Consider the following 12,766-nt stretch of genomic DNA (forward strand, 5'->3'; position numbering starts at 1 on the left):
TTATACAGTTGTATTTCTCATACAGCTCATGTTCTATTGCTTTGGTTCTTTTCCTCTCCATTAAGTACTGTCTTTATTTAACCTTGTTTGGGTTATGCATAGCTACACTTCTCTCTCGGATTTCTCCTTTCCCTTTGATTCAAATAGTAGTTCTCTTACCATTTCACTCTGTTCTGTAGTAACAGAATGAAACTGCCTATCATCCTGCTGCGTGAACAAAAGGTGGATTTGAGCACACTTACTGAATGCAATTGCATTTTTCATCTGCTTTTGTGGTGTATACCAGCGACTTGTTGGCCATGCGTTGGCTGTAGTAGTGCAAGTTCCCAGGTTCAAAGATTGCTTTATACGATTTAGTCCCTCTAACTTTCTGCTTCAAAAATGTATGTTCTTGGAGCAGGGTTAGTTTCTGTAGCGTTTATAACTTTTCTTATAAAAACAATTTTTAATTAAGCAAAAATAGAAAAGAAAAAAAAAGCTATGTTTTTACCAGTTTTGCCCTTGGTAATTTAGCAATTTCTTGTAGTTTTCACAAGACGAGAACGTTCTTAAGACGACTACTGCTGCCTTATTTATGAAGTAGAAAATGAAAGTTTTCTATTGCTGGAGAATCAACTGTGTTTGCACATAGGCAAAAAAGTGCGTCTTTCAAAATACGATGAGAAAGGGCATAAAAAGCCCTTTCTGGAATTCTTGTGGGAAGAATTGATCAGTAGTATTACCCCTAATGGCTTCAGGTCTTTAACGTATTGTATGCAGTCAAATTCAGTAGCTAGATGATCAGACATTGTTTAAATATTCAGCATTGAGTGCCCTTTATCAGAAAGCAGATCTGTCTGTTTTGTATATTATTCCACTAGAGGAAGATAAAGCCCTTAGGGACATAGAGGGCACTAAAGACTGCTACAGTCTTAATATTTGAATGCCTATAGAATTTGATAATTAAACAACTGGTGAGTGTAACTTCCTGTTGATAACAGAAAATTTGATTTTTAAAGTTCATTTCATCATCTTTGTTTGGAGATGTTGTAAGGGGAACAAAGCTATAAAGCCTGTGTTGAACTTGGGAAGACACTAGTGCTGTATTTTTTTTGTCTTGGATGCGACACTTATTTGAAAGGCTATTTATGCATTATTACAAGAAAACAATGAGAATTTATATAAAAACAGGATGTGTAATACTCTGTAGAATAATTCTAGTCATTTGTTTGTAATAAATATGCATTAAAAAAGGGGGAGAAAAAACCCCAATGTTTCAGTAACAGAAATGTATATTTTTAAGAAAAAATACAGCTTACCTACATTGATAAAATGATCCAAATAGTCACGCTTGCTTTTTTAGGAAATAGTACTTCTTGTTGACCTGCAAAATTATATCTATAGTATGCATATGCTTGGTGACTTTGTGACAGCCATGTTTTGTACAAAATTAACAGCGTAGTATTTAACAAACATTTTCAAGGCTACACACTCCAGTGGCTTTGTGCTTTTAATAAATTGACTAGTCCAAATAGAAATGTTCTCACTAATTTATATGGTGGAATCTTAATGTTGCAGTAAATTAATTTACACTAATCAGTTAAAAATTTTAAATGTCAAGGGAAAATTAAAAATCTAATTAAAGCTTGAAAGTATACTAGCTTGCTGTGTGTATTTTGTGTCATTTTTTTGCCATGTGTAGTGCTGAAAAGTGTCTCTTGTGTATAGCTGCCTTGGCTGTCGAAGAGCTTGGCTTTGAGCGATTTCATGCATTAATTCAGTAAGTAATATGTTGGAACATTTAAAATACAGTATTTTGAAATTACGCTAATATTCACAGTCCTGAAAGGGGTATGTTGAGGAATTTGTGTGTGTTACACATGAGGTTAAACTTGGATTTCTAGTTTTTTTTGGGGGGGGGTTTCTTTGCATTTTGCAGTTTAAAATGGAATATTATTTTGAGCATAAGCATTAGGGTTTAAAATAAAACTGGAGCGGAGCAATGTAATGTGTGAAATTGGCTGAATAACTTGTGTATTTCAAGTATATGAATACAACTAATTAAGATTCACATTTACATTAAAGATGTTAATCCTCAGGTTTTTTATACGTAATCTTCACAGGTGATTCTATATGAAATACTTGTGATATATATATTGAAAAAAAGTATCTTCTAGCACTTCTGATTCAGGACAATGTAGGAAACATTTATAAAAATGTTCATATACGAGACTGATTTTTGTTTTATACTGTAAACACTGTTCTCTTTTTGCGTTGTAAATACAGTTCTAGTGAGTTTATCTTTAAAGGTAATAGCCTTTTATTTTCACATTGAACAATTGTGATCGTCATACAAATAAATCCCCAAAAAGGAAATAAAGAGCAACAGAATTTCAAAAAACGCTTGAGATGGAAAATGTTACTAATTAGTACTGAAATAACTACTGCGTATTGTATCGGTAGTAAATACAATTTGTTCTTTAAACCCATATGAGGAAAGAAGAAAAGGGAGAACATAAAATTTTTGTGACCCTATCTGATCAAAACACTAATTTCTTGCCTTCCCCCTCCCTCCCACTCACCCCCTTGATCTTTGGACTTGTGGTACCCACTTCAGTTTTTCTGTCTTTCTCACTGGAAATGGATGCTCTGGCACATGCCTTGAAATCGAGCTGAGTGGTGGATTTCAGAACTGACTTTGCCTTGCATACTTCGTATGCCTTGCATACTCTATGGATAATGAAAGGCAGTTTAAAAATCTCAAGTGTTAGCCAGAGTAAACCCATCTATGGATATATTTTTGCATATGTATGTTTCTTGTTTAAACAAGACTTACTAAAAGTGTGCAAGAAATCAAAAAAACAATAATGCACCTAAGTTTGTGTAAGATAAGCAGAGAGCGTAATCTGGTTTGAATTACTCAATAAAAACTAATATTTGTGTTCTGAAAAGCAGTATTTAGCTCTAAATACCCCAAGAAGTAGAAAATGTATTACTTCACTGAAATCTTGATGGATCTCGTCCATTCCTCTATTTTTATTTTACTTTTTTTCTTTTTAAGCATATGATCACCTGGTGTTAACTAACCATCCAGGCAGCAACCCTATTATACAACCAGAGAGTTTCCAAATGCTAATGTACCACTTGTGATTTCAAACATTTTGCTTTTTCCAAAGCTAGAGCCTAACAAAACCAAATTCTCATGCGAGATATATTAAATACTTCAAAAGCTTGAAAGATAGTCTTACCTGGTTAAGTGGAGGGTTTTTTCTCCACTGTTCATGGACTGAATGTCTTTCAGAACACTATATAATGTAAACATTATTTTGGTGACATACAGTCTATTCACAATTTCAGTAGCTCTTTTGTAGAATTACTGGTTCAAGCCAGTCTGCTCTTTCACAAGTATATATAACTTTATGGTTAGTGTTTGCACATAAAAACTATGTTCATTTTTGCACACTGCTCCGGAATTATTTCTTTTCTTCTGATGGGTAAATACTAATGATTCTATGGCAGTTATAGTAACTCCAGAATAGCTGCTATGTCATTCTGTATATAACACCAGTTTTACTTGGACATTTTCATGTTAGGTAATAATAGTTCTTGTTTGTGCTTTGTGACACTATTCTAACGCTTCATCTAAATACATTCTCCCTTTTTTTGTCTTTTTTTTTGTTTGTTTGTCTTTAGCAAACGAGCATTCAAAAGCTTCCCTGAACTGAAGGATGCAGTTTGGGATCAATATTCAGTGTGGACAAACAGATTTGGAGTATTGCTCTTTCTGTATTCTGTAATACTGACAAAGGTTTGTGGGTTGTTTGGTATTTTGTGTGTGTGTTTGTTTTGTTTCTTTGTTAAGAGAAAGTTTGATCATGTAACCCTTTTTCTGTAAGAGGTGAACACTAAACTCAACTGAGAAACTACGTCAAATCTAGATAAATGGATACAATGGCATCTTCATTCATGTTGCAGTACATTTCCAGCATAAAAACTTTGAAAGCTCAGCCTTTTTTTTTCCCCTCCCTCCTGGTATGGTAGAATTACAGATTTTGGAAACATCCTTCCTTGTATATCCCTACCATCTCTTATCAAAACAAAGAAGCGTGTTTAGGTATCAATTCATATAAGACCATCAGCCTTCTGATGTTGCAGTCTATTCCTTAAGAAAGCAAAAATGTTTGTAATTTTTCTGCAGGGTATTGAAAACATAAAAAATGAAATTGAAGATGCAACTGAGCCATTGATAGATCCTGTTTACGGTCATGGAAGGTAAGCTGCAAAATATGGTTGCTACCATTTAAAATAGATTAGTGGACTAGTTTTTTATGTTTCTGTAACTGATCATTCTGTTAGGAAATTATTGACATTATGACAAAGATTCAATTATAACTTTATAATAGCTAAAAGCAACACTTAGCATGCCTTTTTCACTGCTTACTCCATTTAGTGCATGAGTTCTGAGGAAATGCTGTTATTGCTGAATTTTCAGAGGAATAATTCTCAAATTCAGGGCTACATTTTTGTATCAAGTTGTTGATTGATAGAGTGGAGATATTAGCATTGCTGAATTACAAATACGCGCTAATTAAAGGTATATAGTTAGAGAAGGTCTGCTTAGCTGTCCGGGTAGTAAAATGTTTTTTCCATTTGTTAGAGAGAACCACTTTTTCAGAAATAAATTGAGCACCCCTTTTAATAAGCTGTTTCTTTCTGTTATATAGCCAAAGTTTGATTAACCTCCTGTTGACGGGACATGCCGTTTCTAACGTGTGGGATGGAGACAGAGAATGTTCAGGAATGAGTAAGTTGATTCTAGTTTATGCTTGTTCATAATTTTTATGTATTATAGGATGCTGACTTACAGATTTGCAATATGCTCTATTACTCTTTTGATAGTCTTCTTGTTTACTGCCCTGTGCTCGAGCAGACCTCGAATGGAAATAACATATACTTGCACAAAATCTCTGATGTTAATATCAGTGAATCCGGGATTGACAGCTACAAGTTGAAATTGTAAGGTAGCTGACGACCTGGATGATGGAAGCAAGTGCAGTCTTTGCAAGTTAGGAAAGTTGGTCAATACACTGCGGACAGGGCCACTATTCAGAGCAGCCACATCAGGCTAGAGAAATGGCCTGACAGGAACCTCATGAATTTCATCAAAGTCCTGCATCTGGGATGGAATCAGCCCCTGCAACAGCACAGGGCAGCACTGACTGGCTAGGAAGCAAATTTGTAGAAAAGGACATGAGGTCCTTGTGGGCAGTGAGTTGTGCGTGAGTCATCAGTGTGCCCCTCTGGCAAAGAAGGCCAGCTGCATCTTGGGCTACATTAGGAGGAGGATAGCCAGCAGTTGGAGGGAAGTGATGTTTCTTTCCCACTACATGGCACTTTTGGGAACACATGTAGAGTGGCGTGTCCAGTTTTGGGCTCCTCAGTACAGGAAAGACACTGACATAGCAGAGCAAGTCCAGTGGAAGGCCACCAAGATGATTAGCAAGTTCTTGTGTTTTTTGCATTTCATATTACAAACAGATAGGATGATCTGAAAGCAGGAACGCTTTTAATTGTAGAAGCGCTCACATCTTCTCTCCCACTGCTACAAAGTCCATCTTGGACTCATCAGCATGTTTTTTACAAGGATTTTCCATCATCTAAGTCATCTCTGAAAATACTGACGAATTGAAGTTCAAGACAGATCCATGGAAGACCTGAGTCGAAATGCGCTGGCTTGACAGTGAACAAGTAATATTCTCCTTTGAGACTATTTAGACTTTCACTTGATTGTGATTCCACTTGGTAAACACAGGCTGTACTTCAGCGTCAGGCTTATTGGAATGTCATTTGGATATTGTATCTAACTCTTCTTGTCCCTATTTGGTGGACTTCTTACCAGGGTGTTTAGATTGGATTATTGCAGTCTATTTATTATTGATGAGCCCGTCATCTGACTGCTTTCTTGATTTTGATTTTTTTTTTTTTTTTCTGTCCTCGTGCATGCAAATAGATTACTAATTTGTTTCAAGGCCCCTCAGAGGTTAAAATAATCCTTTCTCCTTGGTTCTTCCTTGTGGTGGGTTGCCCCTGGCTGGATGCCAGCTTCCCACCAAAGCTGCTCTGTCACTCCCCTCCTCAGCTGGACAGGGGGAGAGAAAATATAATGAAAGGCTCATGGGTCGAGATAAAGACAGGGAGATCACTCAGCAATTACCAATCCAATCAGAGCAGGGTAATGAGAAATAAATGTTGTCTCTGCCACTCCTTCCCCCTCAGGGAGAGGACTTCTCACACTCTCCCCCTGCTCCAGCGTGGGGTTCCTCCCATGGGAGACAGTCCTCCATGAACTTCTCCAGTGTGAGTCCTTACATGGGGTGCTGTCATTCAGAAACAGACTGCTCCAGCATGGGTCCCCCATGGGGTCACAAGTCCTGCCAGCAAACCTGCTCCAGCATGGGCTGCTCTCTCCACGGGGCCACAGGTCCTGCCAGGAGCCTGCTCCAATGTGGGCTTCCCACACAGTCACAGCCTCCTTTGGGTGCATCCACCTGCTCCGGCGTGGGGTCCTCCACGGGCTGCAGGTGGATATCTGCTCCACCGTTAGCCTCCATTGACTGCAGGGGGACAGCCTGCCTCTCCATGGTCTTCACCATGAACTGCAGGGGAATCTCTGTTCCAGTGCCTGGAACATCTGCTCCCCCTCCTTCTTCCCTGACCTTGGTGTCCGCCGAGTTGTTACTCTCACTCTTCTCTCCTGGTTGCTGTCCCACAGAGGTGCCACCACTTTTGCTGATGGGCTCGCCCTTGGCCAGCAGCGGGTTTGTCTTGGAGCCAGCTGGCATTGGCTCTGTCAGACATGGGAGAAGCTTCTAATGGCTTCTCACAGAAACCACCCCTATAGCCTGCTTGCTACCAAAACATTTCCATGCAAACCCAATACATTCCTTAAGCTTTTTTTGTTGCTTTTGTTAGGGTAAGTACCTTGGTTTCCCTTTTCTAGTCTCCTGACACCTCATTTATCTTTGGTAGGTAAGGTGATCATTAATGGTTCAGACACTTATTTTGTCTAGCTACTTACATGTTATATGAGTTTCATTAGGATCTGCAAGCTTGAACACCTTTGTCTTATTTGCAGTTTTTTAGCCAGTTTTGTTTGTTGTAATCTCCTTGTTAATCATCTTAAGTATATGACATCATTTACCTTTTTGTGAATCAAAGCAAAGATAGCTTTGAATACTTGTATTTTCTTTATATATCATTTTCTTTTATGTTTTATCAGTCAATTCCTAACTGGATTCATGCTGCATGTATGGAGCATTGTTGTCATTTATCCCTCCCTCTTTCTAAATGAAATTTGTTGTAATTAACCTTCCATGATTTGTCTATTCAGTGTTTTCTATTTTCTCTTTTTGATTTTTAAATTATGATTTATCAGTCTGAATTGTTAGATTATGATCAATGAATCTGAATTGTTCTTGCAGTTTTCCTTAACACTGGTATAATTTGCTGTTCTGCAATTTAATATAACGTTTTTTGAAGTCTTGCAGCTCGTTCCCTTGTTTGCCTTTCAGATTGTCTTTCTGGTAAACCTTATTAATTAGTTGTCCCAGGTGGAATTTTTTTTTTTTTTTCTGAGAATACGGAACTCTCTTTTCACACGGTAATATTCCGCATTTAGGTTCTCAGTCAATTCTGCCTTAAAAATCCAGAATCAGAACTCCCATAGAAAAATCTGTCTTGTTTTGGGGGGAGAGGTGGAGCAGAAAATAATCTTTAGTACATTTTAAGAATCTGGTATTATATGTCCTGTTAGTTTTTCACCAGTCAAGTAGTTGGACTTAAGCACTGTTAGGACCCCTCCATTTTCTTCAAGTCCTTGGGATGACTATAGTCAAAACCAGCTTATTCGCTCTCTTAAGTCTATAATCAGTATCTATTACAGAGTGATTTGTGTTGCCTATCAAAAAGAAGGGCAAAGAACAGCTTGTACTGATCACAGCTTCTTAGGCAAGACTGAATTTTGGATACATTGTCATGTTTCCTTTATCTTTCAATCCTTTTTGTCATCTTTTCTTTCCTCCTTCAATCATTTCTCCTGTATTTTGATTCTTTTTGGCCATAGTATTCAGCATCATTTCTGCCAATGCTATGAGTTTCTCGTGTAGAAGGGTTGCCAGTGTCAAAATATCAAGAATTGAATGTTTGCTGACTCTTCTGAAGTTGGCTCTTAATGTGTGTTTTTTCTGGTTTCATTACTGGTCATTTGCCTTAAATTCCTCTGGTCAAGTGACTGCAAGTTGGAGGGTTTGACGTTAGTACTGTACAGAGCTGATTGCCAGTGCTGCTGGATTTTTCCATGTGTAAACATAATAGAGATTTCGGGTACTTCTGTGAGCAGATGTAATCAGTAGGTGAACTTCTGGAAATGAAGGTCAGGAAAGGTTTCCCAGGGCACGGGGGAAAGGTGGTGCTAAAGAACTGCAGAAAGCTGTGGATGGGATGTGGTTCATAGCATATTTGCAGGGGCAGCAATGAAGCAACAGTGAGAAGATTCAACTGCAATGCAGGAACAGGAAGAATGCTTATAGGTGATGCTATTATAAGTAAACATATTTACTGTGTTGAATTTTCAGAATGGCACTCACCTTACGTTTTTCTTCAGAAGTTATGTAAAGCCACTTTACCTGTTGTTCAACTGTTAGATAAGCAATTTTTAATTAGTAAGGAAATCTTGAAAATTATTTTGAAGTCAGTTTAAAGTTACTGTTAGTAATTTTATCAGTGACAAAGAACATACTGAATTACAAACTTGAGGAATTACCAGGTAGTTTGCGGATTATACTCAGAGCTCTGACTCTTACAATATTGCATATTTTCCAAATAATGCAGGAGTTATTAACTTGAATTGGTTTTGGCCACCACTGGCATAAATACCAGTGAAATGATCCCTCTTCTTTGGTTTGATTTTGACTGCCCTTTGAACCTTTCCTCTTATTCCAATCTCATCTCTTGCCATAATCATCCACAGTAGGAAGATATGGGGAGGTAGATTATTTTTTTTCTCCTTTTTTAAAGGCTGTCATTTTTATGTGAAGTGTAGCAATTTAATATGAATATAAATAATGTAATTGCTTTTTCTAAGTGGTGCCAAGAATGTGCGGTGGTTCATGTTGTCACTAGGTGGCGATATTCTGTTACGGTTGGTAGTACTACATTTCAAAACCATCATCAGTTTGGACTGCGGTTTCCTCCCTTTTTAGAAATTTGAGTACTTTGCAGAAGTGCTTTTAAAAAAATGAGAAACTAACTTTCTGATGAGAGGTATGCGTATTCATTTTCTTAGATGATCTTTGGTGTTATCCCCATTTTCAAAAGAAAAAAGGATGACCCAGGGAACTACAGACCAGTCAGTCTCACCTCTGTGCCTGGCAAGATCATGGAGCACAACCTCCTGGAAACTCTGCTAAGGCACATGGAAAATAAGGAGGTGATTGGTGATTGCCAACATGGCTTCACCAAAGGCAAATCATGCCTGACAAATTTGGTGGCCTTCTATGATGTTGCCACAGCATTGGTAGGTAAGGGGAGAGCAACCAACGTCATCTACCTGGACTTATGCAAAGTGTTTGACACTGTCCCGCACGACATCCTGGTCTCTAAATTGGAAAAGCATGGATTTGATGGATGGACCACTCGGTGGATAAGGAGCTAGCTAGATGACTGCACTCAAAGGGTTGCAGTCAATGGCTCAATGTCCGCATGGAAACCAGTGGTGAGTGGCGTTCCTCAGGGGTCAGTACCGGGACTAGTGCTGTTTTAATATCTTTGTCGGTGACATGGACAGTGGCATTGAGTGCACCCTCAGCAAGTTTGCTGATGACACCAAGCTGTGTGGCACAGTCGACACACTGGAGGGAAGGGATGCCATCCAGAGGGACCTTGACAGGCTGGAGAGGTAGGCCTGTGCGAACCTCATGAAGTTCCACCAGGCCAAGTGCAAGGTCCTGCACCTGGGTCATGGCAATCCCAGGTACAAATACAGGTTGTGTGGGGAATGGCTTTAGAGCAGCCCTGAGCAGAAGAGCTTGGGGTTGCTGGTGGACGAGAAGCTCAACATGACCAGGTAATGCACACTTGCAGCCCAGAAAGCCAACCACATCCTGGGCCGCATCAAAAGAAGCGTGGCCAGCAGGTCGAGGGAGGTGACTCTGCCCCTCTACTCTGCTCTCGTGACACCTCACCTGGAGTACTGTGTCCAGCTCTGGAGTCCTCACCACAAGAAGGACATGGACCTGTAGGAACGGGCCCAGCGGAGGGCCACGAAGATGATCAGAGGGCTGGAGCACCTATGCTATGAGGACAGGCTGAGAGAGTTGGGGTTGTTCAGCCTGGAGAAGAGAAGGCTATGGGAGACCTTATAGCAGCCTTCCAGTACCTAAAGGGGGCCCACAGGAAAAGCAGGGAGGGACTCTTTATCAGGGAGTGTAATGATAGGACACGGGGTAATGGCTTCAAACTGAAAGAGGGTAGATTTAGATTGGATATCAGGAAAAAATTCTTTACTGTGAGGGTAGTGAGGCACTGGAACTGGTTGCCCAGGGAAGCTGTCAATGCCCCATCCCTGGAAGTGTTCAAGGCCAGGCTGGGTGAGGCTTTGAGCAACCTGGTCTAGTGAGAGGTGTCCCTGCCCGTGGCGGGGGGGGTTGGAACTAGATGATCTTTAAGGTCCCTTCCAACCCAAACCATTCTGTGATTCTGTTATCAGATCTCTTCCAGGTCTGTTTTTTCTTCTTGTGGGGTGAGGATATTCACAAGGATGAACTTTGATTTAGAGCAGCTAGTCTCCTTTTCTTTCCTCCTAAGTACTTGAAAGGGATTTTTCCTTTTGTGTCTGTCTTCTCTGTTGACTAACACTGAAGGAGGCATGGGTAAACCAGTGACTACAGGCTGAAGTTAACCTAATAGCTTTCAAATATGCCCTCTGTGTAGCGTGACTACTGGCTAGTCAGGATATTCACACTCTGCAGCTACTGTCGTAGCCAGGATCCCAGCTCTCTCTAGTTATCAGAGTTCTCATCTACTTATCTGTCAGGGGAACAAAATACTTAATAATGTGATAATTTTTTTTCTGAATCATTTTCTGAATAATAAATATTATCTATGTGTAACTTTGCTGTTCTGTTGCAAGCATCAGGCCCTAAAGCTGAAATCTGTTTAGCAGACTGAACTTTACATTGATTTTTGTTAATGATCTTTAAGAAATACAGGTGATGTGTTAAAATTATTCTCTAATGTACTGTTGCTTATTTCTGCCATTTGTTTCTCTTCATTTCACACATAAATGTGCTATTTCTGAGCAATAGCTATTCCGTAATTTGAAGGATCCTTGACTAGTTTTTTAATTGGGCTAGCTTTCTTGTCCTTGGCTCAAAGAAAGCATGAATTGTCTCAGCGAATGGCAATTTATAGCAAGACAGCTATAAGTCAGTGAGGTAATGGAATTTTGCAAAGTATTATCTATGCACCCCCGAATGTTTTAATTCCAAGCAAGTTTGAAGATAGTCTTTGAAAGCATGGTTTCAGATCAGAGAACTCTGCACTGCAAAGAGAACCTTTTAATATGTATAGCTGACAACTCTAAGGAAGGACTTGTACTTCCAGGCCACAAAGGTAGTGAACAAGCTACTGGTTTTAAGTTTTTTGGGTTTTGTTTGTTGGAGCTGCTGTTTTGTTTTGGGGGTGGTTGGGGTTTTTTTCTTTTAACAGTAGAGGATAAAGGTAAACCATTACTATAATAACTGTTCTGCACTGTTGCAAAATTTAGGGAAGTAAACTTGAAGTTGGTGAAGGACACATGGCATGCCATGCCTTGTGCTATGAGTTGCAGTGAAATGCAGAGTTGATTTATGAAAGTCAAGAAATCTTCTAAATTTAGAACAGTTTCTTTCACTTGCTATGGTCATGAGGCTTTAGCCTGTGTATGAAGATGTCATAGTTCTATGCCATTGTACATGAATGTTCAGTGCTAAAAAATATAGTTGAGAATTGGTGTTTTAGAAGGAACATTTAAATACAAAAGTCAGTATTCTCTGCAAAAAGGAAATACAGATCTTGTTAAATTGATCGTGGCATGTGTTCCAATGTGTATTTGCAGGATACAGGTATGTGCCGTTCTTTGTTTAGACAATGTTTAGGGACCTAGCAGAGTTGTTTCAAGTAGACAGAACTTGCACTGTTGAGATGTTGATGATGTATATGTAACCCCAGAGCTTCTTCAAATCCTTATGATTCTAACTAGTGTCTAAGCCTGAATGTTGAAGTGCTTTCTCATTCTTTATTAGTGAGCCTCAAATAAGGCCCTGTAAGTGCTCTTCCAATCAGTCATACATAAATATTTCAGCTATTCCTGACAGCTGTGTGTGTTTGAGAGCTGTATGATACATTAAATGGAAGTCAGTGCAGTAAATCAAATTGAGGGAATGCTTTCTTTCCTATTAAGAAAACTATGATTTGCAAAATTATGTTTTACTATTCAGAATGTAAAATGATTAAGGTAAATATAGCCAGGGAACTCTTACCAAAAAAAAAAACAAAACCCACAACCAAAATAAACCACCAAAAAAGCACCAAACCCCACAACATATATGCATATCTATGGGTTTTCTCCTTCAAGGTAGCTGTCTTTCTTAACTTCGTCTGAGAATAATTTTGATGTAAGTTACAAGTACTCCATCTCCTAATAAATCCAAAAACTTGAAAAGAGGCTATCGGCAGGAAACTTCTAAAA

General features: G+C 39.0%; 1 protein-coding gene across 5 annotated transcripts in view; it reads left to right on the forward strand.

The window, feature by feature from the left end:
* Positions 1-12,766, forward strand: part of MINDY3 (MINDY lysine 48 deubiquitinase 3) — a 60,219-nt gene that overhangs the window by 13,251 nt on the left and 34,202 nt on the right. For all 5 annotated transcript variants that reach the window (XM_063324751.1, XM_063324754.1, XM_063324752.1 and 2 more), the window contains 4 exons: positions 1,708-1,759; positions 3,673-3,787; positions 4,178-4,251; positions 4,704-4,783. In XM_063324751.1, coding sequence (XP_063180821.1) covers positions 1,708-1,759; positions 3,673-3,787; positions 4,178-4,251; positions 4,704-4,783 — 321 coding nt within the window. The remainder of the gene's footprint in view (positions 1-1,707; positions 1,760-3,672; positions 3,788-4,177; positions 4,252-4,703; positions 4,784-12,766) is intronic.

The sequence above is a fragment of the Chroicocephalus ridibundus genome, chromosome 2 (assembly GCF_963924245.1).
Source record: "Chroicocephalus ridibundus chromosome 2, bChrRid1.1, whole genome shotgun sequence".
Lineage (NCBI taxonomy): Eukaryota > Metazoa > Chordata > Aves > Charadriiformes > Laridae > Chroicocephalus > Chroicocephalus ridibundus.